The sequence below is a fragment of the Myxine glutinosa genome, chromosome 1 (assembly GCF_964187855.1).
Source record: "Myxine glutinosa chromosome 1, kmMyxGlut1.1, whole genome shotgun sequence".
Taxonomy (NCBI): domain Eukaryota; kingdom Metazoa; phylum Chordata; class Myxini; order Myxiniformes; family Myxinidae; genus Myxine; species Myxine glutinosa.
In genome coordinates this window covers 327,938,713-327,966,421 of record NC_136261.1, presented here as the reverse complement: position 1 = coordinate 327,966,421, position 27,709 = coordinate 327,938,713, and the positions used below count along the sequence as shown (strand labels likewise).

The window sequence follows — 27,709 nt, the reverse complement described above, 5'->3', positions numbered from 1 at the left end:
TTCCTGCCTTTAAAACCTCCCTCAAAACCTATCTGTTTCACAAGTCTTTCAAAGTCTAAGTCCTGTTTTCCCTTTGGTTTGAGGTGGGACAGAGATCGAGAGTATGTCTGTGTACATGTGTGGGGGAGGGAGGGGAGGAGGAGGGGGAGTACACATCTGTGGGTTTTGAATGGGAGGGAGAGGAATAGGGCAACAGTGAAGGTGTGTCTGTGTGTGTGTATGTCTGTGTGTGTGTATGTTTGTGTGTGTGTGCGGTGTGTGTGCGTTCGCATGATAATGTAAAGCGCCATGAGGGTAGTTTACTCTGCTTGATGGGGCTATATAAGACTCCTTTATTATTATTATTATTTTATTTTATTTTATTTTTTTATTATGGGGCCCGCAAGGCTGACCCCTGTTCTTGCGGGGAAAAATGACCTTAAAACGATCATTATATTCCATACTCCCTTGTACTTCAGCTAACCCTGCTGGCAAACAGCATTACAGTTAGTGGTTGTGGTTGCTTATTAGTACCCTACCGGTTTCACCGGAGGGGACTATAGGTTTGCTCTGTCTGTCTGCCTGTACCACCCGTTTCCAGACTTTTTTCCATACCCTTTAACATGTTAAACTTAAACTTGGTAGATGGCTTTGTTATGATAAGTTACAGAACAAGTTCGAGTTTTATGGCATTTCATCAATTTTTTCACAGGGAGTTATGCCCTCTTTGGACTCACAGGGAGGTGAAAATATCACATCAGTAGTGTACATGCATGGCAAAGCAATTCTCCCTCTTGTTTATTATCCCGTGTGAGTGTATGTCTACAAGACATGATTCGTACATATTTATGGAGGTGTTACCTCTCCATTTTTACAATGCAATTAGGCTCCAAATAAGTCATTTGGGAGGATATAAGGACGAGAGTGTGCTCGAACCGTTTGCCTGTGAGAGTTCACAATTATTGGAGTTTTGATTTCACAGCAATGCAAACTGCCACTCGGAGGTGCATGACTGGAAATATAGATCACCATTAATACTTAAGGCTTCATGCATGTTCATACGCCTTCAAATTTTTTCACATGATCAGTGATTTGAGTAGCTCAGTGAAAAGCTGAGTTCGGTCAAACATGGGGATTCAAAAGTTAAGTCAGGGCCCTAAAGGTTAAGGAGAGTGCTTGGGAATGTATTTGTGTAACTGTATTCCAGTGTTTAGAAAAACTTGTTAAATCATGTATATTGATCATGTTCGGCACTGAACGCTAGCGAAAATTGGTACAGAAAATCCACCTTTGCCACTTCCGGCAGTCAGTTATTACCTCCGCCACCAAAGGTGGATGGAGGTTATGTTTTCACCCCTGTCTGTCTGTCCGTTTATCTGTCTGTCTGTCCGTTTGTGAACAAAATATCTCAAAAAGTTGTGGACGGATTCGGACGAAATTTGTCAGCTAGATGTAGCGTATGTGACACCGACGAAATGTTTAGATTTTGGTGAAGATCTGGATTCGGATCCGGCTACTGGAATTTTTAAAGTGATTTTTCACCATTGGGAGATAGGGCCAAAAACGATACATAGCAGGATATCACAAGAAGTTGTGGACGGATTTGGACGAAACTTGGTGGACCGGTTGGGTGTCTGACAAGGACAATTCGATTCGATTTTGGTGAATATCTGAATATGGATTCGGATGAGGATTATTTAATTTTTTTAAGTGATTCTTCACCACTGGGATATAGGGCCAAAAACGATACAGAGCAGGCTATCTCAAAAAGTTATGGATGGATTTGGACGAAACTTGTTTATATTGTGGGTACTTTCAATTTGCAAACTAATTTTCCTCACGAAGGGAGAGAATGCGCATGTTTACGCATCCCGAAGTACAATGGCTAAGCCATGGTGTGGCCTACACAAGGACCGTACAATTTATTTGAGCAAAAGCAATCACTCTCGCAAAAAAAAACAAAAAAAAACAAAACAAGAGAGCGATTGGATTGATAGCTCTCGCAGATTTTAGAAACACGATTCTCTGCTCTTAAAGCTCAAAGGCCAATTCAATAATACAGAGATTAACAGGTTATCTTGTACTCAACTTAAAAATTTACATTTGCAGATTACAAAAAAACTTTCCAAACAACACTCCTCAAAAGCCAACAATATGCAGTTGACCACACATTTTCTGCAATTCATTTCCCTTATTGGATCAAAACACTTCTCCACAGGCCTCTTAGTTGTACTAAGACACGAAAGCAAAACCAGCAAACTTTTTAAAGCCTTATAAGTGTTAACAAAGCTGATCCATTACCTAAAGATCAATAAATGCAAAAACAGCGAAAATCATGGAGGCCTCAATTAAAATTGGTAGTTTTCTTTGGCAGAAGGGTGATGCAATGGAAATTGTGCTCGTTGCTTTTGGTACCAAATATTGTCTTTGAACGTTTGAGTTCAAATAGCACATGGTTAGTATTTATTTTTGAAGAGGCTGTTTGTTATGATAGTTACCCCAACTGTTTCCAATCACTTTCACAATTTAGGCCTGGGTGTTTTGGTACCTCAATTAGATTTGAAGCATACATACCGATCACATGGGTCGAGTGCAAAGTTGGTGAGACAACATGACAGACAGCAATTTCCTTGCAAAACCAACCTGAGCTGCCTTTATGTTGATGGAGGAAAATATTCACTTGGCTATCACCACATATTAACAAGAACACACTAGGTTTACACCACTTCTGCCACCACCTCTGGTTCTGATGCTGCCACCACACAAGCAAAGAAGTATCGATTGGTAATCTTTTTAAGTAAACTAATTTCCAAAGTATTTTTCAGCCGCTTCCTTTTTTTTCATGACCATGATCTTCCATATGGCTGAAGATCAAAGTAGATTGGATATCAAATTGCTGCATGTAAAACCCAACCAACTCCTCTTAAAAGTATCTCTGGGGGTTTTGGGGGGAAGTGTGGAGGGAGGAGGGGGTATTACAGGCTCTAAAGGTTCACGGAGGAACTGTGACACAAATCATGCAGACACACAGACAAGAAATGACACCGGATTTTACTTTCACACAAACACAGCCACAGAGAGTGGAGGAAGTGATGTCACTTCCCAGAGCACTCTGTGTACCAGCGACATCATCTTTATGACATTCTTTTTCTCCCCACATTCAGTGGGGGCAATCAAGGAGGAGTTCCTTCTTCGCCATGGTTGCCATAGTAAAACTTCTCCGGCTTTCAAACCGCTAACCTTCCACACTCAGAGCGGACTCTCCAAGTCACGCACAAGCTTGCCATTTATTGATGAATGTGCTTTTATTCAATGCTTTATTCATAGAGAGAATGCATTTAAAGACTTACAAGCATAATCTTCTGCATTGATTAAATAAAAACCAAAGCTTTCAAAAATTTCCTGTCTGCCATGTATAATTGATAACATCATATTATTCAGTTGTAATCAGTATCACCAAACGCGGAATGAAGTTGCCAGGATGGTCATTCCCACACATGCACAACAGATAGTTCAAGGCCATATTTAGCTGAGCAACGAAAGTTGTCTTTACTCAAAAGCATGGAACAGCAATACGTTTTTCACCTCTCACAGGGTCTCAACACACGTAATCGTACGAAGCCCAGCTCTGTTTTAAAGCAACGTGCATCTGAACTCACCGTTAGTGTTGGAGCTGTGAGGAGGCCCCAAGCAAAAAACTCCAGGAAGATGACAATGACAGCATGATAGACACTGGGCTGCCCGATTCCCTGTGGCTGGGAAATGACAGTACAAAAGTTAAAATCAATCATTGGGACATTAAATCATAATTCACCAAATCTAAAGGGAGCTAGCTATAAGCAGGAGAGGGTAGAATGATACGACCAAAATGTTAGAGGACACCCTTTTCCACTTGTAAGCCTACTTTGGAATGTTATTTCCCAGAGGAAGGAGGTATTGAAGATCTGATAAGGAATAATAATTGGCTATCAAAGAGTGGGAACATCCATCGGTGATTTTAACAGTCATAGTCATCTCCAATTTGACAGAATAATTTTTTTTGCAAGACAACAGTACAAGACAAGACAACACAAAGTGCAAGACAACAGGCAACACCATCCGACCATGATCGATCCAGCAGGACAATGAAAATCACCCCAAGAGGAAAGAGTAAGATTGGTCGAGAGAAAATATGCGATAAAACCTTTATGTGATAAGATTTGGGGAGTAATTGCTCCGTCAGGCAAGCATCAGTGCAGGTAATTAGGCCTTATACTTGCATAGAATACCATAGAAGAGATACTTCACAATAGTCTTATATTTGTGTGGTGGCCTGCGTTACATCACATGGCTGGTGCAAACAATGGGTATCCTGTTGCATTGAACGCAAAACATTTTGTAGCTCGACGACTCCAGGTACACATTGTTCAAGTCTGATGGCAGTATTTGTGGAAGGTGTTGGAATAGTAATTAGGCCCACGTTCAGGTTAAGGCTGTTTGCTATTTCCAGTTTATTTCTAGGCGTGCCTCATGAGCAGGACTCATCAATGTCGTGGGGTGAGGATGGGCGGAAGGGCTAAACCCAGCAAAAACAAGTAATGTAGATGGACTATTTGGGATTTAAAACGACATGGGAATATTTCAAATGCTGCAAGAACATTTGGCGTTTACTAGGAATCACCGTTGGCTCAAAGTGATTGACAGGCACCACAAAACAACTGTAATTGAAAGTATACACCGGTGATGCCAAAATGGTAAGGCATACAATAATGGGAACATGTACAAGTTTTTAATAGTTTTATTATTCTAAAATAAGGCAATTCTCCAGATGTGTGTTTGTATGTCTGATTATTATAGAACCGAAAAAGGCTGGCCCAATCTCCATCAAATGTTGCATTACTTGCTCAGGGTACCGAGGGTCAGGTCATGGACCCAAAATAATTCCATGTCATTCATCCCACATCACCACCTCCTCCCTGCGAGAATGGGGACACGACATATGATTTTTGCCTCCACACAGAGATTAGTGCAAGTGGTTTAACTACTAACCCCTTGGCAGAGGGATCGTGTATTGCACACCGATCCTTTCCTATGCCATCTCCAGGCACTGCATGACATCATCGCTGGGCACCGAAATGCTGTCCCCAAGCAGATGAAAGCGAAGCTATCGATGAGTTTCGCCCGATGAGTTTTCGAAGCTATCGATGAGATCGGGGATCGCCAGGGCAACACATTGCGGTTCCATCCACCTGGTGATTTTGAAGCCTTTCGGCTTATATACTGGTTAATGATACGCCTCTGTGATTGGTGAGAATGCAAGATCATATCTGGAATCAGCAAGTGCCAGCTTCCACATATTTATATGACATACGACATACGTACATATAACATGCGACACATGGTCTTTCGCCACACCAATCACAACCAGGAAGCATCACCATTGTTATAAGCAGTCAGGAGTTCTACAAATGTGATTATTGAAGTTCTCTGACCTGGATAAACTCCGTGATGATACAGTCACGACAACGCAAACCTTTTAAATTTCTCTTCTAAGGAACCGCTAAACTGAACGAGACGAAACTTTAAATTTATGATCAACTTCCCATGGGAAACATTATCTGTTAACAATGATGTCATCAGTCATGTGGTATGGCAGCCATATTGGATCATAAGAAAACCTTTAAAAACCTTCTTCTCTGAAGCCGCTCAACTGATGGATGCGAAACTTTACACATGTGAACGACTACACCGAGGAAATACAATTTGAAAATTATGAATTATAGGTAGTTTGGAGATGTACGTTATCAAATACAACTAATTTTGACACAACAGGATGCGACATCATTTTACCAGAAGTGGCAATATCTCAAAATCTAAGGCTCATAGACAGCAGTGAGTTGTACTACTGTGATCATCATGTCAATACTACCTGACCTAAAATGTGTATTCTAAATCCAGCTCTTATATTTACTCCAATTCATCCATCACTCTACTTTTGGCAACCAGCCAGGTGAGTTAAAGGACCAACCACTGGTCAACTATTTATTTTATGGACTTACATTTTCAGGATTATGCTATTATTACAGGAAGATGTAAGTAATTATTACCTCTGGTATTATTAAAGTGCTGTTTAACAACCCACAAAAACGTAGGAGCAAATGCTTAAATTGTAACCTCACACATGCGCTATGCCCACAGTCCACAAAAGTCTGCCGGCTGTTTTCACAGAGGTGTAAATATTGTACTTGCTTCACCTATCGCATTTATCTCACATTAACGAAACTATAACAAGTTTGTAACCTACACTTTAATGTCATGTTTCGATAAGTTTTGACGATTAACGATGGATTTTTTTTGTCTCTCAGATTGTGACGTTCATTGACATTTACCGATAAAAATTGAATCTTGCCAAGCCTAAGTAATATAATATTAGATAATGCATGTTGCGATTCAGGAAGGAGTAGAAACCCGATAACGATGGTGTGCCTTTGTTCTGACACCAGAAAAATTTCATGCTCTGCTCTAAATTTCATGCTCTGGCATATGGCCAGAAATGAATGAATTGGACATTTAAAAAACATCACAAAAAGCAGCTGTTTGTGGGGCACTACATTATTGGGAACCACAAATTAAACGTTGCCTGAGGCATTTGCTCTTTCTTAGATGTTTCCATTTGGTGGAAAAAAAAAAATTGCACTATTTGTTTACACTAACTTGGCTGTGATTGGGACATTGGAAGGCCCTCCAAGAAAATATAATAAATGGCTGCACAGCAAGTCCTGTTAACCATTGTTGGTAAAATATGTTGAGTCCCATGATGTTTCGCAGCTTAGTGTAGAAACGGTGAATAGAATCGCCCAAACACAGATGCAAATCCACATGCTGGAGAATTTGATTTGCCTATTTACCCAATTGAAATACAATGGGATCAACTTAACTGGATGCAAGCCTGGCATTTCCCAGCAATATACATACCATGGAGAGTGCTTCCGTGTGCTTTTCGCACTTGCCATTTTGTGCATTGCTGAGCCAACCTTGTAACCATTAATTGAGAGAGCAGTGGGAGATTTATCTGGCATATTGCACTTTAAATGCCCTCACATTTCTATATGCTTTCTTTACTCTAGAAAACACGCCTCTATCAAACGTTTTAATGCTGAACAGCAGTAGGGAACACTCCAACAACAAAAAAACAAAAAAAATGGTAAAAATTTTCATATACAAATACTGTACATTATGCAGAAACTAGAGCAATGCTACTGTGTCGCCAATATGCCTCCGCATAGTCCCACAATGGGTAGATGCCCTCGTTCACTGGCCAAAATAGAAAAAAGTTTGATTTAAATCCCTTCAGCTGTTTTCAAATATCACATTTTCACCAGCCATGACAGGTTTCACATCGATCGGTGAAGCAGTTTCAGAGAAGGGATTTTTTTTAATATCGGCTTTCAAGCTAACATGGCTGCCACACCACATGACATGACATATGACCTTAAAAATTTACACTCTGCATATGTATGGGTAGGGGATCACGTTTGTGAAGTTTCACGTTGACCGGATAAGGTTCGTTTTTCTATCCAAGATGGCTGCCAAATCACATGACCTAAGATGTCATAATTTTCAATCTATATGCAGCAGTCGTGTTGGATGATATTTGTAAAATTTCGCATCAACAGGGTAAGTGGTTTCAGAGATATAATTATTCAATATTTTTCTTCAATCCAATATGGCTGCCACACCATGTGACCAATGATGTTTTCGTGATCATCTTTTAATCGCCATGCCTAGTCAATGGCACACGTAAAGTTTCGAGTCAATCGATTTGGTGGTTTGGGGGAAGATTTTAAAAAAGTTTTAAAGTTAAATCCCATATGGCTGCCAAACCATGTGACCTATAATGTGATAAATTTTATATTTCAATACAAATGGGTCATCAATGATGTGCATACAATTTCAGATTTTTAGGATAAGGATTTCAATGAAAACATTTTTGGCTGGTATACCATTTCACTTATGATTTCATCATTATCATGCCTTTGTTCCCCATTGAGAGTACTTGACAATGTGGCAAGTTTCAAATATTTCCATTCAGCGGTTCCTGAGAAATATTTTTTAATTAATTACGCTTATTCCAAGATGGCTGCCATACCACGTGACCTATGACGTCACAATTATGATAAAAACATTCCGCATGGGTGTCACTCCTACCCTGAAAGTTTTGTCTCAATCGGCCATAGTGTTACTGAGAAAAACGAGGTTTAGTCCGTACGGACGGACAGACAGACAGACAGACGGACGGAGGAAGGACGGACAACCCGAAAACCTAATGCTTCTGGTGGCTGTCGGCAGAGGCATAAAAAAAAAAAAATGTGAATGGAAAAACTATCTGCTGCAAGGTCATTGTCTTGTGGGACTGGTTATGGACAAAAGAGGTGTCAAAATCAAAATTAAGAATAAAATGTGGGACACAGTTCTTCTTCTTCTTGTCCTCCTCCTCTTCCCTTTATAAGGGGTGAGGTCCAACGGAACCAATCTCCTACCCTGCCTTGACCACAATACTCCTTCCATTCCCCTTTGTCCTCAGCCAACTCTCTCCACTCTCTAACCATCCCCACCTTACTGATATCATCTTCACAGAATGCTCCCATTTCAACCGTGGTATACCTCTTTTCCTCCTACCTTGTCCCATCAACCTATACACTCTCTTTGCCATTCTCTTTCACCCATCCACACCAAGTGTACAACCAACCTCAGCCGGCATTTCACCAATCTTCCCATGAAGCTTACATGCACACCAATCTCCTCCACAAGTTCATCAATCCTCCTTCTTTGCAGACCTGCAAATTCTGTTCTCTCTGTCAGCGCCACCATCTCCAGACCGTAAAGGTAGGCTGGTGTTAAGCAAGACACCTGAAATTTCCCCTTCGATTTCCTTGACATCTTTCTGTCTGCCATCCGTCACTCCACCCTCATCCACGCATTTGCACCCACATGAATCCTCTTCCGCACCTCTGCCTCTAACCTACCATCCCGGTCACTGTTTCCCACCCCCAGATACTCAAACCTATTTCCCTGTCTGATCTCCCTCCCCTCCAACCCGATATTCATTTCTTCCCTCTGCTGCCCGACAAACATCACCTTGGTCTTCTCCATACTCATCTTCAGTCCAAGCTTACCTCCTTCGACATTTATATTGCATTTCCCACTTTATCAGCCACAACATCCACATCATTCACATACACCATCCTCTGCAGAATTTATTTCATGTTCACCCTTCTGCTTACCAACCCCATCAACATGATAAACAGAAATGGGCTGAGAGCGCTTCCCTGTCTCAAACCGATGTTCACACTGAGCTCCTCTAATATTCCAGGACCGACAAAAATTCTTCCCTTCATTCCCCTGTGCATCTTGTCCACCAACTTAACTTCTGCTTCCGGCACTCCAATGTCATGGAGTGACCTCTGTGGACAGTGTCAGAGGCCTTCTCCTGGTCCACAAATCCCAATGCCATTTCACCTTGCACCTCAACCTCTTCTCCACATGTTGACTCAGCTTGAACGTCACATCAGTTGTCCCTTCTACCCTTTCCAAACTCTTGTTGCTCTTTGCTGACCTCCATCTCCATACTCTTCCTTCCTTATTAGGGTGGTCCACAGATATATGTAATATTTAATACTATTAAAAATCCATGCTCCACAAGGCTGCCCTTGTTCCTATGTTTGTAAAGATCATATGAACCAAATATGAGGTCAATTGGAACTTATTTAGAGGTTGCTCAAAAAATAACATTTTTAATTTATCCTGTTTTTTTCAGATGGCAGAAACTTGCAGCTCTTCCACAGTTTGGTTGCTGGGCAAGTCTGAAAAGGAAATAATATGTGGGGGACTACCAACCAAAGGACACACATTGCAGAAAATGGTGTACCATCACATACAAGAACACCATACAGTTCGTGAAAGTGCGAAACTTAGTGTACAAGCTGTGTGTGCATACTGGGAGAAAGCACGAATTCCAGTGCAGAGAGTAGATTCCTGTGAGCGCCAACTTTTGAAGTTGTATGATGCCTACAAACTGGTAAAGAAAAATAGAACCAAGACATTCGAAAACTATAGAGTGAAGGAGCAGATGTTCAAATATGATCTTCAATCCCTCTTCGATATCTCACCAAATGATGCGCTTGAGAAAATGACGAATGAAGAAGACAAAGCATTCCTTATCATGCAGCGTGAGGATCCCTCAAGTTCACGTATGGGATCTGTGGACAACACTTTGGCAGTGATGGAGAACAGAAAGCGTATCAGGCTTGAGAATGAAGATACATCACAAGTCGATCTCTTGAATTATTTGGTGTTGTCATCTCAGAGTCTGACAAAGAAGTATCACTGAGTTTTCTGGAAAAGGAGCCACACCTCTGGAACACAGACAACTCATACCAAGAGCTTGAGAAGAAGATACGCAGCATGAAGGTTAACAATGACTGTGCTGAGCGAGGTGTTGCTCTCATCCAAACTTTCCATGACACTCTGACCAACAATGAAGAGCAGAAGCAATTTGTGTTGAGAGTTGTGAAACTTCATCGTGAAAACTTTCCAGTGTCAACCAAAGCCATCTTGTCAAAGAAGTAGGCAATGTTTTGAAACACAAGTTTCTGAAAACAATGTTACGTAAAATCATTCAAATTATGTGTATTCTGATGTTTACTTTGTTTTAATTGTTCTGATAGATTTGTTTTATCGTCTCTGATAGATATTTTATATTTTCTGATGGATGATTTATTTTTTCCGATAAATGATTTATTGGCAAATTAATACATGAATGTTTAATCTACTGTTTTGTTTTTAATCTTAATTTGACTATACTAGGGCATGCCCGTACTATATATATATCTAAAATTATATCCCCCCCCTCTATTTACATGAAATGGTTTGGTCCAAAGCGAACGGCTTGCGAGTACGGTGACAATCCCCCCCTCTATTTACATGAAATGGTTTGGTCCAAAGCGAACGGCTTGCGAGTACGGTGACAATCCCCCCCCTCTATTTACATGCAATGGTTTGGTCCAAAGCGAACGGCTTGCGGAGTTTGGTAAAGAAATCGCCATAGCTCGGTAACTACTTGTCCGATTAATATGAAACCTTGAAAAGGCACATCCTCGGGTCCCCAGCAATATACCTGGCAAGTTGCAAGTATATCGGACCGGTAATTGTCGCGAAACAGCGGTCACAGACAAACACACAGACACACACACAGACACACAGAGATTACTGGAATTATAGATAGACTAGGGCATGCCCGTACTATATATATATCTAAAATTATATCCCCCCCCTCTATTTACATGAAATGGTTTGGTTCATGAAATGTTTTGGTCCATTCGCAACGCCAAAGCGAACGGCGAACGCTTTACATGAAATGGTTTGGTCCATGAAATGTTTTGGTCCATTCGCAACGCCAAAGCGAACGGCGAACGGCTTGCGAGTACAGTGACAATCCCCCCGGGGTTTTAATTAGTTTTAAAACGGAGCTTGGCAACCGCTGGCGTTCTTTAGCCGGCAGCTTCGCCCGCCCGAACGCCGTTACAGTACCTTCGACCGCGAGTTGCTCGGACTTCACTTGGCGGTCAGGCACTTCCGCCATCTGCTCGTGCGAGTACAGTGACAATCCCCCCCCCCCCCTCTATTTACATGAAATGGTTTTTATTAGTTTTAAAACATAGTTTAACGCCAACATAGCGCCAACATAGTTTGCAAACGTGAAATAAATGAATACGCTCTCAAATGTGCCATCCGAGGCAGAGTGTGTCCGCCACGTTCGGCACACGCGATAGCTCGCTGCTCTCTGATTGGTTGAATCGTTTTTTGGACATAGCTCGGTAAGTAATTGTCCGATTAATATGAAACCTTGAAAAGGCACATCCTCGGGTCCCCAGCAATATACCTGGCAAGTTTAAAGTATATCGGACCCGTGGTTGTCGAGAAACAGCGGTCACAGACAAACAAACGTACAAACGTGCAAACGTACAAACGTACAAACGTACAAACAAACACACAGAGATTAGTGGAATTATAGATAGATGAATGAACATTGAACAATGAACAATTGAACATACATGTACATTGTACAATGGTACATTGTACATAATTATTTATTAGTTTACAAACAAACAACAATAACAATAATAAATAATTTGAGTAATTGAAAACAGATAATTATCTATGAATTGATGTATGATGCTAAAAATTCTGTATCTTATTATTCATTAAAATTTGTCAACATTTTGAGCAACCTCTAAATATTGCCCAATCAAGCTCAAATTTTCACCACAAACTACTTTCTTCAATAGGAATAGGGGCAGGCTTGTGGAGAAATGAAAATCCAATTTTCATATTTTTAGACCACCCTACCACTCCCATCCAGAAACCTCTCATAGTACCTTCATGACATGACTTATGAGTGAAATACCTCTGTACTTCTTCAGATCTCAGACATCGCCCACCCTCTTCCATACCAGCACAATTAGCCTCATCCTCCAATCCTCCAGAATTGAATTTAAATATAATTTTCGTCCACCATCCTATTCCAACTTCTTGTACAACTCCTCTTCCATATAATGCCTCTCCTTATCCACAGCTCTCCCTGATGCTTTCATATTTTGCCTATACCGGTACAGCAAGACCGCATCCGCTTGTCCCCCTCTATCCTTGATTTTCTGTATCCTCTTTTAAAGCCTCCTTCTTCTAACCAACTACTTTCACTACTTCCTCCGCCCATCAAAGCTGGTTTCTATCCTGAAACGATGCACCCTTTCCTAATGTCCTTCCACACACACAGGTTTTGCATTTCCTCCTCTCTGTACAACTTCCACTCATCCAAACCTTCTGCTTCTTCGCTACGTTATTCATACCTGGCCCTTATCCTCTCCTTGTACTCAACTGCAATGCTGTCCCTGCACTCCCCCACCTTATCATCTTTTGAGCCCTGCTCTCAACTTCCCTCCTTTTCAGCATAAGTACAACAAACACCACAGGCTTGTACTGGGTGGTGACATGCTCTGTTGCCACCGCTTCACAGTCCTTGATCCTCCACAACTGATGCTTCCTCATGATCAACAAATCCAACTCTGTTTTATGCTATCCACTCTGAGAAGTAATTTTATGCTGTCCCATTTTTGAAAAAAAAAAAAAAACGACCCAGCTGTGGAATCCCATTTCCTTATTTATTTATTTTGGAGGGAGTCCGGCTTGTAGGGTACTGTGGGGGAGGGTACTGACATGGAGGGATTTGACACCATTAAATAATGTGAAGGGGATTTTAATATAGTGAGCAGACACTCTCTGCAAATTGGGCTTCTCAAGAATCACAAATTGGACATATGGAGATAAAGATCATCGGATGTGTGGAAATAATTTTTGTTGAAGACACAGAGAAAGGACATGCTGTAGGTACGGGAGGAGGGACGATATAATCCTCACCTCTACTCGTAGCAACATCATCACCACCACAGCACAGCTCCAACCCTTCCTCAGCACCCTACAAACCTGGCTCACCATCATCAGACTAAAAGTAACCCCTTCAAAATCAAGTCACTCTTCAAATAAATTACACTAACATAGCGCTGCACCACACTTCACACTGAACAGCATCCCTATTTCACACACACACACAAAACAAAAATACTTGCGTCACTTTTAACACATCCATGTCAATCTCAGATCACATGACAAACATTAATAAGTATGCACACCCAGGCTGAACACACTTAGGGCACTCACAGGCACAGTTTTCAGACACCACAAAGAAACAACATCACGAACATACAAACAGTACGTTAGATCAGTCATCAACTATGCTAGCTCATCTTGGGCCTCCGGCCTATCAAACCCACATCCCAACACCCTACAGACCATACAAAGCAAAGTCCTTCACATCATCACAGGTTGCATATTAACAACACCCATCGAGCACCTACACACACAAGTAAAAATGCTAAAAATCAAAGACCACTTTGACATGAGGTGCACAGTTCCTTGCAACGGCAAATGCCAACCCCATTCACCAATGCCACTACATATGCAACCACCCACAGGCCCCTGGACACATTAAAACTACACCACAAAGACACTACAATGGCATCCTTCATAACATCCCCGACCGAACAACGGAAACTTCAAAAAACACCTCCACACCCACATCACCATAAACACAATAAACCACGTGGACCCAAACAGTATCTTGGGTGCAAAACCCCCACCCATCAATGACAGAGAAACTAATCCCCAGCTCTGATCGTGTCCACCTTTCACGTCTTTGTTGTGGACACCACCCATATGTTTTACATGACAAACATAGACTCAACGACACCAATGACAACACCTGCAACCACTGCCAGGCAGCTCGACACACAATAAAACATATCATGGAAGACTGCACGGTCCTGACGTAATGTAGGCAAGAGCACAATGTAGTGGATGTAGTGGATGTGGTGGATCTCTGGGTCACTTCGGTGAGATTTATCGGCTGTCTCCGTGCCGCTGGGCTGTTCAACCAGAACTGACTGGGGCAATACAACCACAACAACAACAAGACTTCTAACCTCATCCTGTGCATCATTTCCACCACCTCACCTCCTCCTCTCCCCTCCATTGATCTCACATTCAGACTACCTAGCCGGACCTTGCTTCTGAGCCGCTGCCCGCCCGGCAGAGCTCCTACCACTTTTATCAGTTTGGGATGTTCTGGTCATCAATCAGCAGCGCTGCCAGCGCTTGACCTGCCAAACGTACAAGCACTATCAATTGCAAACAATGCTGATGCTTCCAAGTCCACTCAGTAAATGTTTGAATCAATTAGAATTATTCTGGCTCAGTGTTCTGGCGAACAACTGTGGCTCTAGATGATCTGTGCCGGATAAATCCAGCGACAGACTCATAAACATTGTGCACAGAGAGCAATGCCATCAACCCACTTAATCAGAGAGCCAGCACACTCTCAGCTATAACCTTCACGCTCGCCAAATATTTCATTCCGAGACCAACTGCATTCTGTCCTTAAATGCAGAATGCGCTTACAATATTATCATGATCACAAAGAGACACGAGATGAGGCTCTATTCGCCCGAAGTACAAAATTCCCAAGGACAATACTCATAGGAAAACAAAGCATCAACATCCATCAAGTTCATTGGCCCATCAGAGCCCCACTGGCACAACGGCATAATTTAATGGAACCTGAAGTGAAATGGAAAATGGTATCCAGGTACATTTACACAAAGTGATCAAAAGAGAGGTGACGAAAAATCTTAGAGATTGAAAAAGAAAGTTTTTTTTTTTCTCCTGATAAACATCATTGGAGATTAAAAAAAGATATGCACGAATAATTTCGATGGAAGTCAAGTAAGTTGTACAATGTACATCTAGGCAGGGGATTTGTTAAGAAAGACGATGCCACAAGTGCCAAAGTTCAGTGAATCTATTTATTAACCGACTGAAAATCGGGTTATAATTACCTGCACCACCGAAGATGAATGGAGGTTATGTTTTGACCCCTGGCTGTTTGTTTGTCTTTCTGTTTGCCTGTCTGTCTGTCTGTGAACAAGATATCTCAAAACGTTGTGGATGGATTCGGACGAAATTTGGCAAAGAGGTAGTGTATGTGAAAAGAATGAAATGATTACATTTTGGTGAAGATCCGCATTTGGATCCGGCTACTAGAATTTTTAAAGTGATTCTTCACCATTGGGAGATAGAGCCACAAACGATACATAGCAGGATATAGCAGGATATATCTCAAATATATCTCAAAAAGGATATATCGATACATAGCAGGATATATCTCAAAACGTTATGGACAGATTTGGACGAAACTTGGTGGAGAGGTTGTGTGTGTGAGACAAGGACGATTCGATTCGATTTTGGTGAATATCTGAATATGGATTCGGATACGAGGGTTATTTAATTTTTAAATTGATTCTTCACCATTGAGTGATAGGGCTAAAACATATACATAGCAGGATATCTCAAAAAGTTATGGACGGATTATGACTAAACTTGGTGGATGAGTTGGTTAGGTGACAAGAACAAGCCGATTAGATTTTGGTTCTTGTCCGAATGCAGATCCGGCCTATCAGTGGGATACAACATGTAAACTACTCAGCCTGGCAGATGTATGCGCTCTAGCAAGTGCCGTTTAGTATCCCACCAAAAGGCCAGATCTGCATCCGTACCTGAACCAAAATCTAATCGGTTTGTTCTTATACCCACCCAAACCATCCACCAAATTGACATAATCTGTCGACAACTTTTTGAAATATCCTGCTATATATAGTTTTTCCTCCTATCTTTCAATGTTGAAGAATCACTGAAAGAATTCTAGTATCCTGTTCCTGATTTTCACCAAAATCGAATCAATTCGTCCTTATCACACACCTAACCTCTTCACCAAATTTCGTCCGAATCTGTCCACAACTTTTTGATATATATTGTTCACAAACAGACATACAGGGGTAAAAACATAACGTACATTCACCTTCGGTGGTGGAGGTAACAAGTGCTTAGTTGGGTTTAAAAAAAACAAAAAAACATTTACGTTTGCACAAATGGTTCCTAAAGGTGACAAGGTTCTCAAATAAATTAATCAATCCCAAGTGCATACCCACGTGTCCTCTTCCCTTGATCTCACTCTCACACTTGCTTCTGCTCTCGCTTTCACTCGGCTCGTTTCCCCTTTTCCATTTTGTTCCCTTCCATTCTGATCTAGCTCTTCCATGAGCCTCTATCATGTATACAAAAAAGAAATGTTATAACAACATTTCATCAACTGCAATTTGTCGACAAAAAGCTAAGACTTTTCAGCTTTGGCTATATACATGTACCTGACAGTAGTCAAGCAAACAAGCAATAAGCTAACAATGGCGTGAGAGTATGATGGCTGTGTGAAAAACACGCTTCCTGTTACAGAAGAATAAAAATAGAATAATATCAATTGTTACGTTTGAAGGTCGAACTGAAAATATTTTGGGTTGTTGGAAAAATTGGTGAAAACTGTTGCACAAAAAGTCGTGGAATTAAAGATAAAAAGTTGCTAATTTTATCAAACTACTTTTCAATCGAGCAAGGAACGTTTGCTTCACTTGATGGCTCCGCACAGACAACGTTAACCACAAATTCCCCAAAATGGTGTTTTGTGCAACACAATGTGGTTTGAAGGGATTGAGAAGTCATAAATCAAAATGAAATCTTTACATTAGAAGGATACATCCACCACCGAAGGTGGAAGGAGGTTATGTTTTCACCCCTGTCTGTTTGTCTGTCTGTCTGTGAACAATCTCAAAAACGTTGTGGATGGATTTGAACGAAATGTGCTAGACAGGTTGGGTATGTGACAAGGACGAGTTGATTAGATATTGGTGAAGATCCAGATCTGCCTACTATAATTTTGTTTCTTCACTCATTGAGAGATGGGGCCAAAAATGATATATGATATCTCAAAAAAGTTGAGGACGGATTGGATATGTGACGAGGAATAATTGGTTCGATTTTGGTGAAGATCCAAATACAGATCCCGATATGAGAATTTTTTTTTTTTTTTAAATAATTATTCGCCATTGAGCCAATAACCAATAACGACATACAACATGATATTTCAAAAAGTTTAGACCAATTATGACAAAACTAGGTGGATGAGTTCGTTCGGTGACAAGAACAAGTCGATTAGATTTTGGTTCCGGTCCGAATCCTCCAAAATCTGGCCTCCAAAGCCAGTCACTGGGCATCCTCCGTCATGTGAAGTACTTCCTTGGCACACTTGAGCTCCTCACCACATACAAGGCTTTCATCCGCAGCTCAATGGAATACTGCTCTCCCCTCTGGGCTGGTGCTCCTGCCTCACACCTAGCTCGGCTTCACGCTGTTGAAACCAAAGCTTTCAGAATCATTGGAATCTCCCGCGATGAAGCCGATTGTGAGGGCCTTTCACCCATTCACCGCAGGCAGGTAGGTGGTCTTTCTGTTTTCTACCGACTCCTCTCCGGCCTTGCACCCCCCAACTCTATCTGTGCTCTGTCCTCCAAATATTCCTACAGGTCGCACAAGATCTGCCTGCAACCCTCTTATGGTTAAACTGCCAAAATCAAGACTCTCTGCTCACCTTCACTCCTTCATTCCTCTTTACTCCCACCTCTGGAACAAACTCCCTCATTCTCTTCAATCCCACTCCTCCCTCCAGGTCTTTAAAACAGCTGTTCACCACCATCTCTTATCTTCCCCCATCCAAAACTTTGATCTTTTCTACCCCCGTTAATTCACGCCAGATCCCCTTTTTTGAAATACCAACTTCTTTCCTGGAAGTCCTAGCAGTGTCCATGTGTTTAATACCTCTCCCGCCCCCCCCCCCCAACCCCCTCCTCATCGGATATGTTACCCCTTCTGACAAAGCTGTGGATGGATGCCCAAAACCACAAGCAAGAGGTTAGGGCCATCTCTGTGGATATCTTTTAAGTCTATGATACTGTCTGGCATCCAGGCTACATCTGTCCGCCCAAAGCCACCGAAAGTCGCACATATTCCTCGAGAAACCCTTGTCTACTATATTTACACCCACACAACCCCCAAAACATAAAAAGAAAATACTTTCTTCCCCGCAATCACTCCTCCTTCCAAATTTCAACTTTCCTTCTGTATCCATCTTGTCCACCCCATTCCTCCCCACACCCATCGTTTTTCCAAGTCTGGCTCGGTCTTGGCCTTCAACTCTGCTGATGGTGTTTTCCCCCACTCTCAACTGCCATCGATCAGGGTTTATGGGTTGCCGATCAGGGTTTATGGGTCGCCGATCAGGGTTTATGGGACACCGATCAGGGTTTATGGGTCGCTGTCGATCAGGGTTTATGGGTCACTGTCGATCAGGGTTTATGGGTCACTGTCGATCAGGGTTTATGGGTCGCCGTCGATCAGGATTTATGGGTCGCCATCGATCAGGGTTTTCCTTCATATTCTCATGTTGTTCTATCAGATAATTGAGAAATAGAGTGCCTTCTCAGATCGAGATGGAGAACTTTATTTCAATCACAGAAGAACCTGTAGTTGTAAGTTCAAGACTTAAATATACCAATTAGAAAAAGGAAACTATTTTAATGTTAGGATTTGAAGCACACCATATCATGACTGTCAGAAACCCTTGAGCAGACTTTGTGCAAATAGACCATATGGCTCACACTCCGCACAATACATCTGTGTCGAATGGCAAGCACCCTTTGTCCCGTTGCTGTTTACATGAACACCTGGTGCTTATCCGTCGACTCTACAGACTACATCACAACGAACAGACTGCAGCTCGCATAATTATCCCACACCGTTCCTTGTGTGATGGTGAATCCAACGGCTTTTACATCAGGAAGTTAACAGCTGTGGTCTCAACAACGGATGCGGTTATCTCCAAATATCACCAACAGTATTCATGGTGAAGGACAAAGAAGACAATGTGGCATTCAGGTTGGCAGAGAATAAAAGGACTCGCTGGCAAGATTTTTGTCTGATGTGGCAAAGAGCATCTATTATGCCATACAGGATAACACCAGAGGTATCAAACAGCAGCTGATCTGTAAAGCAGCAACTTCAAGTGAAAATATTAGTTTGCCCATTCAAGGAAACAAGTCATGGCAGGGTCTGACTAAATGTAGAGGTTCATGCTCACTTTTCACTGCCAGAATGTAGCTTTGAAGGTACTTGTCCACAGTCTAGGGAGGTAGCCACAAACCAAAGGTAACGGCATACTCCTGTTCTGATTCTGATGTATCATACTCTTACAGAAGAACTGTAAGTTCATTCCTGTAAGTTCTGTAAGTTCATTACACAGAATGAAAGTGACTGGTTGAGAAGAGTGATGGAAATGAATGTAGAAGGAAGTAGAAGACGGGGAAGACCGAGAAAGACTTGGCTAAAGATGGTGGAAGAAGAAATGCGGGCAAGGGGGTTAACAAGGAGAGATGCAGAAAATAGGGCAAAATGGAGAAGATTGTCATGGGGACCGCAAGGCTAACCCCCGCTCTAGCAGGGAAAATGGCCTTTAAAATGCATGTTGTTGTATGTTGTATACTCTTACAGAGTGTCGGTGCTGCGAAGCAGTTTCTTGCCAAGAGTTATACTGAACTGGGTGGTTTGCCATTGCCTTCCCAGCAGTAGTTAGGGCAGAAGTTTGTAATTTGTTCAGAGTGCCAGTGATAGCTCGCCTACTCTTCGTGAACGACGACGTGGGATCTTTAACGTCAAGCAACTACTGATGGGAGACGGGACGCTCGTTTAACGTCCATCTAAGGGACGGCCCACACATTGATGAATCACCCTGCCTGTGAAACACCAGAATGAGTTTATAGCTGGGTTGGGATTTAAACGCAGACTAGACAGCTTAAAGGTGAGTGTGTGTACCTCTAGGGCTGAGGCCATCCTACCAGCCCAGCATACTCGTAGAGCAGCATTAATATGATCCAAATCATAATAAGGTGTTTATCACTGCTATAATCGATTTATGAAAGCCCACCTCAGCCTCATAAAAAAAATAAAGTGTTGTAAAGGATAACTATGAGGGGTTTAGAATGCATATACCAATATTTTGCATACACAGTACACATAACAATTATTACACGTACGTTTCTCTGAACGCTTCTTAAGAAGGAATGATGGATGTCAGCACATTCCTGCTCATTGTTTTACTTGAGCTCTGCTATACTGCTTGGTCTCATGCTATAAACCACGGATTTTCAGGTGTCCCCATAGGAACAAGTCTGGTAACGTTAGATCTGGACTACATGGGGGCCATTATACCGCATCATTCCACCACAGCGTCTTATCAACCTCAAAGGCATGGTTTCATCTCGAGTTTTGAACAAATAGCGGCAAAATGTGGCAATGCCTCCATCCTGTTAAAACCACACTTTTCTCATTTGTGCGAAAAGCATACCTCTTGGAATGATAAATAAGGAACCAAAACCTCTAGTAACATACCGAAGTAGCTAGTGCGGGAAACATTATTTTCAAAAAAGTAGGTGCCCAACAGAACATCACCATGAGTACCGCACCACACCATAATTCTAGGATCGTATTGAACATGAGCTTTATCAGTCCAATTAGGATTCTCTTCGCTCTAATATCGCTAATTATGATGGTTAAATCTCCCGGTCGAATGGAACGATGGTTCATCACTGCAGATGTCAGATAATAATATTGGTTCCACATCAAGTTGATACATACATTAAGCCGGGTGTTGGCTTAGCGGTTAGGGTGCTGGCTTGGGATCCTAGGATCCTGAGTTTGAATCCCTGTCGATCGTTGAATTAACGCCAGGGGGGTTAACTCAGCCTGTCATCCTTCTGAGGTCGGCAAATTGAATACCCACACTGTTCAGAGTAGTTCAGAGTAGTTTCGTTAGAATTTGTCCAGTTACGTTCCGGGTGAGCTAAAAATTAGGTGGGTAAACAAACCTAAACTATACGACAGTCAGTTGAGGCCGTGAAGCAGCCAAACTTGAGTCGCCATGCTGCGGGCCAGTTTGTGCAGAACAATAACATTATGGAAGACCGCACTTCACAAAGGCAACAGCACATCATCTACGATGTGAGGGATCTCTGGCTCGCTCCAGGGGGATTGAGCGGCTATCTTACGAGAATGCAAACTGCCGTCGAGGCATATTACAAACGAAGCCATAATGAGCCACCAACCAATTATAGACTTGAGGGAACTTCAATAAACAAGATATATTCCCATATGAGGTCCAGTTATAATGATCTAGGGACTCATTATAATCAATGATAATTATCATTGGCCTACGGACTCAATACAGACACAGTGAACCAATATGGCATTCCATGGCAAACAGGACGACTAATTGGTCCGTCAGCGAAGCGACAGGTACACTCTGCTAATATTCTAGAAATATAGATAATTACTCGAGGGTAAGCTCTGAGCTTGGCTCACTTCGGCCTAGCTTGAAATCAACATGTAACTCTCGCCCGTGTCTTGAATGGAACAGTTAAAATCTTGGCACATTGGTATTTTGAACGCCACAATAATTTGTGATGAAACACATACGCACGCGTCTGTCAATGAGTTGTGCGCTCGTGACGTCACACTAATCGAAGGACGTAGCTCATTTGCATAACGGAAGTGAAAATAGTCCGATTTTAAAACATGATCATCTGGCTTATTATTCTCCCAAACCTTTTTATTTTCATGCTAATCGGTTAGGGATATCATCCTCTAAAGTCTAACAGATATCTCTTCAATAAATGTCATGATTGTGTCCCTTTAACCAAAATCTAATTGGCTTGTTTGCATCACAAACCCAACTCATCCACCAAATTTTCATAACTTTTTGAGTTCATAAATTTCATAGCTATTTTTTTGTCCGAATCCGTCCATAAAAATTTTTTACATCGTGCTATATATAGTTTTTTGCCCTATCTCTCAATATAGTCAGGGCCCTTAGGGATATTTTGGGGCCGTTTGGTTCAAATTCTTCCAAAAGCACCAAATTTGGCGCAGATGTTGCCCATGCCATACTCTTTCGATTTTTGACGGGCGCCAAGACGGGCGCCCCCCCCCCCGGGGGGGCCCATATTGGCGAAATACTAAATGGCCGCCACCCGGATTAGAGGAAAATCAGTTAAATAACCAAAAGGGTTGGAATCATGTATGATACCACTTTTCAGGGGTTTTCGAGGTCGAGGAATCCAACTATGATGTTATTTTGATGATTCGAGGTCAAGGTCAACCCTCAAGGTCATCTTAAAGGTCATTTTTGAGTCAAACATGTCGGTTTTTGAGTTTTTTGTCAAGATTTACGCGAGGTTCACCATTTTATGTTTCTGGGTTGGGTAATCGAACTCTGACCTTATTTTTGACAATTAGAGGAAATATTTACATGTCTATTTCCTAATTTTCAGGCATATGCAGTTCATCAGTCTAATTACAAAGGTACGGATTTTGATGTTTTATGAACTGTATGCCATATCCTTGTGTTTAATTTTTGTGCGATCATGATCCAGGTTCATGTATACATGATTGTATACATGTCATAAATATGACGTCATAGGTCATGTGACCTGGCGGCCATATTGGATTTTATGAAAACCTTAAAAATGGATCCCTGCCTTCATTTTTCGATCGATTCATTTTGAACTTTGACCACTTATAGTACGCCATGTGATTGGATGCATATCCTAATTATGACGTCATAGGTCAGGTGACATGGCGGGATGGACCGGTATGGTCCCCGGATCATACCGCCCTTGGCGCCCGTCAAAAATCGAAAGAGTATGGCATGGGCAACATCTGCGCCAAATTTGATGCTTTTGGAAGAATTTGAACCAAAATATCCCTAAGGGCCCTGACTAATAGGGAAGAATCAATTAAATTCTCAGATCCATTTCCGGATCCGAATTTTCACCAAAATCTAATCATTTCTTCATTGTCACACACCCAACCCGTCCACCAAGTTTCGTTAGAATCCGTCCACAACTTTTTGAGATAACCTGTTCACACAGACAGACAGACAAACAGACTGGGGTGAAAACATAACCTCCGTCCACCCTAGGTGGCAAAGGTACCAATAAAGGTGATTACACGGATTGCAAATAGTTTCATTATTTATCACTTTCAAATAATCCCACGATAGACGGTGAGCTAGTGCCAAATTGTGCTGGGAGAGTGCAACACCCACCAAGCACTACACAGGTGATGGCTTCGTGTCATGTGACAATAAACAAAATGGGGTCCAAAACATCATGAAAGGATGCCTCCATTAAACCATCAAGCTTTTGTATCCCTCCTCTTCTCAAGAATGAAGCACATGGCTGGTAGGAGCATGATCGATGGGAGCTGTGCCGCCGATGCAGTGCCCCCTGTATATTCGGGCAGGAATTTGGTCAGGGTGCCGGTGATAACTCGTCTACTCTTCATTGAAAGACAGACAGCGTGGGATCCTTAATGTCCACCGGTTAATGCGAGTATATGGACAGATTGACGTCCATCTGAGGGACAGGGATCTGCATCTGCGTGATGCAATATACTCCCTCCTGCCAAGCAGCAATCAGACAGTCGAACGCAAACTGGAATCAGTAGAGAGCAAACCTCCGCCTGGGTGGCCATATCGCTAAATGGTGAAGAATCACTTTAAAAATTGTACTAGCTGGATCTGGATCCGGACCTTCACCAAAATTGAATCGATTCTTCCTTGTCACACACACAACCTGTCCAACACGTTTCGTCCAAATCTATCAATAACTTTTTGAGATATCCTGCTATGTATCGTTTTTGGCCCTTTCTCCCAATGGTGAAGATTCACGTAAAAAATTAAATAATCCTCATATCCGAATCCATATTCAGATCTTCACCAAAATCTAATCGAATCGTCCTTGTCAGACACCCAACCGGTCCACCAAGTTTCGTCCGAATCCGTACACAACCTTTTGAGATATCCCGCTATGTATCGTTTTTGGCCCTATCTCCCAATGCAATGCCAATGGTGAAGAATCACTTTAAAAATTAAATAATTCTCATATCCGAATCCATATTCAGATCTTCACCAAAATCTAATAGAATCGTCCTTGTCAGACATCCAACTGGTCCACCAAGTTTCGTCCAAATCCGCCCACAACTTTTTGAGATATCCTGCTATGTATCGTTTTTGGCCCTTTCTCCCAATGGTGAAGAATGACTTTAAAAATTCGAGTAGCCGGATCCGAATCCGGATCTTCACCAAAATCTAATCATTTCGTCCTTGTCACATTCGCTACATCTCTGCTAAATTTCGTCCGAATCCGTCCACAACGTTTTGAGACATCTCGTTCACAAACGACAGACAGACAGGGGTGAAAACATAACCTCCATCCACCTTCGGTGGCGAAGGTAGAATGGAAAGGGAATGTTCGCGCATCCTCGGATCTCCGTCCACAAAGTACGTACGTGTTGATCAACCCTAATCCAAAATTGGAAATAAACTACAAGAACTGAGGAAGTACAACATTTCTATTCGCCTCGATTTTTCATCTAACTCTCAGCTGAAAGTGTAAGCAGCCTCAGGCGCATGTCGAACATCAACTTCAACAAGCAAACCCCCATTCTCCGCCCGCAAACCCCGAACCTGAACCACCTCCGATCGCTCAGGAGCCGCTACCCGCCCCACCGTGCCGCCGTCTTTAATGATGAGTTTCTTGGCCAGCATGATGCTCCGGATGACCCTTTTCTTCTTTTTAGCTGGCATCATTACGGCATTCTGCCTCCGACAGGCCGCAAAGCGCTCCGGAAGCGTCCTTCCCGCATGTGACGTCACATCATGCAAGCGCGTCAGACGTCATGATTGTTGTTGTTGTTTCACATCACCAATAATTATTCGAGCAGCTTTTCATCTCAACGCTGCTAACATGTCATTGAATATCATCTCAGAGTATACTTTTATATTGAGTGTCAATACAATGTTCATTGGAGGAATCGTTTCTTTTAGCCACCGGAATTACGCAATATTAGCGGAAACGAATTTAAACGTGAATTAAACTCAACCGCTTGACGCATAATAATTCGATATAATTATCATAATAGATTCCTGTGTAAGTATAAACCTCTGATCTGAATAAAACTGGATCACTGGTCTTCTGAAAAAAAGACTGGTCACCGACCGCCATCTTGGTACTCACCGCATGAAAAAGTCCTATTGTGGCGGACACAAAAGCCCACTGGCGTGGTGACATCATTCCACGCACCAAGTGGGCGGTGGCCACGCCCGAGGGGTAGGCGTGGCCTCATGATATACACCGGGCGACCAGCCCGGAGGAGTTCAGTGTTACAGTGTGGTCTTACAATAAAGACGTTTGTATGTTACCGCTTGTCCGCTTCCTCCTTGCTCACAAGCAGCGCGCGTAACGCCGCGCTTTACTGGTGACCCTCGACGTTGGATCTGCCGGAGCGATCCTTCCACACGCGACGCCATCGCCATGGCCGCCTTCGTCAAACTTCCGGAATTTTGGGAGGCTCAGGCCGAAGTCTGGTTCGTCCAGGCCGAAGCCCAATTTCAGCTTCGGCACCTCACCGGCGATGACACGCGCTACTGCCACGTCGTCGCCTCCCTCGGGCCCGGCACGGCCGCTCGAGTTGTGTCCGTCCTTCGCCACCCACCGGACGGCCACAAGTACGAGGCACTCAAGCGGCTACTCCTAGCCACGTTCAGCCTCACGGACGACGCACAGGCCGACCGCCTCCTGGATCTCCCCGAGCTCGGTGAGACGCGCCCGTCGGTCCGAATGGACCATATGCTGTCACTGTTGGGCGACGAAGCCCCCGGTTCGCTATTCCGGGCGCTTTTCCGTCGCCAACTTCCAGCGCAGGTTCGCCTCGCGTTGGCCGGGACCGGGCTAACGGAACCCCGAGCATTGGCGGCCGAGGCGGACAAGTACTTCGCCGCTTCGGACACGCGGGCGAGCGTTGGCGTGGCCGTCACGGCCTTCGACGCTGCTGTTCCACAGCATCATCTTCTAAAGCACGCTGAAGTTCAGCAGCATGCTGATACGCACCTCGTGAACGTCGCCACGCCCCGCCCACCGCCGCGGCGAAAACCGCCACCGCGGGGAAACCCGTCGACTCCACCGGCCTGGCGGAGCCAGCCGCGCTCCTCCAGCTCCACCACCTGGTGCTGGTTCCACGCCAAGTTCGGCCACGAAGCTCGGCGGTGTCATCCGCCGTGCTCCTTCAACGGGTCGGGAAACGCCCGGGCCGGCGCTCAATTGTGGCGATGAGCGCCGGCCGTTCGAGCAGCCTGCTGTTCATAACGGACACCTTCTCCGGGCGCCGTTACCTGTGCGACACGGGAGCACAGGTGAGTGTCATTCCCGCCGGCACGTCAGACAAGCACGCCGCGGGTGGGGGCCCCGCGCTGCTTGCCGCGAACGGGACGCCCATCCGTACGTACGGAAAACGCTGCCTCTCTCTGCGGTTTGGAGGGCAGGTTTTCCGATGGACGTTCGTCACCGCCGACGTGCCCATGGCACTGCTTGGCGCGGACTTCCTGTGCGCTAATGGGCTCCTGGTCGACGTCAAGCGCAGACGGCTTGTCCAGGCCGAGACGTTCAGCTCGCTCGCATGTGCGTTGCCCAGCTCAACGAGCGGCTTGCCAAGCGGCTTGCCGAACGATTCGGTTCCGGCCACGTTGGTCTGTACGCTTCCGGCAGCGGACGCATTCACCCGCCTCCTCGCCGGCTTCCCGGCCCTCACGCGGCCCACCTTCTCGGCGGGGGCCGTCAAGCACGGGGTGGCCCATCACATCCCCACCGTCGGGCCACCGGTCTACGCCCGGGCACGCCGCCTCGAGCCGACGAAGCTGGCGGTGGCAAAAGCGGAGTTCGCTACCCTGGAGCGGCTCGGCATCGTTCGGCGCTCAGAGAGCGCTTGGGCGTCGCCGCTGCACATCGTGCCGAAGCCCGGCGGGGGATGGCGACCGTGCGGGGACTATCGCCGTCTCAATGACGCCACGACTCCCGACCGCTACCCCGTCCCCCACATTCAGGACTTTTCCGCCCGTTTGGCGGGCAGGTCCTTCTTCTCGAAGGTGGACCTCATACGCGGCTACCATCAGGTCCCCGTCAGGCCGGAGGACGTCCCGAAGACGGCGGTCATCACGCCATTCGGACTCTTCGAGTTCCTGCGCATGCCCTTCGGTCTGAAGAATGCGGCTCAGGCGTTCCAGCGACTGATGGACAGCGTCCTGCGC

General features: G+C 43.8%; 1 protein-coding gene across 6 annotated transcripts in view; it reads right to left on the bottom strand.

Moving 5' to 3' along the window:
- The window catches only part of SLC71A1 (solute carrier family 71 member 1), a 67,451-nt gene extending 42,165 nt beyond the window's left edge, over positions 1 to 25,286 (bottom strand). For 2 of the 6 annotated variants that reach the window (XM_068097086.2, XM_078769716.1), the window contains exons 1-2: positions 25,136 to 25,286; positions 3,639 to 3,734 (exon numbers count right to left, since the gene is read on the bottom strand). In XM_068097086.2, the coding sequence (XP_067953187.1) occupies positions 3,639 to 3,734; positions 25,136 to 25,216 (177 nt within the window). In that variant the 5' untranslated portion in view covers positions 25,217 to 25,286. Of the gene's footprint in view, positions 1 to 3,638; positions 3,735 to 25,093 lie in introns of all 6 variants that reach the window. The other 4 variants (XM_068097068.2, XM_068097072.2, XM_068097080.2 and 1 more) reach the window with 4 other exon arrangements.
- Between the last annotated feature and the right edge of the window lie 2,423 nt (positions 25,287 to 27,709).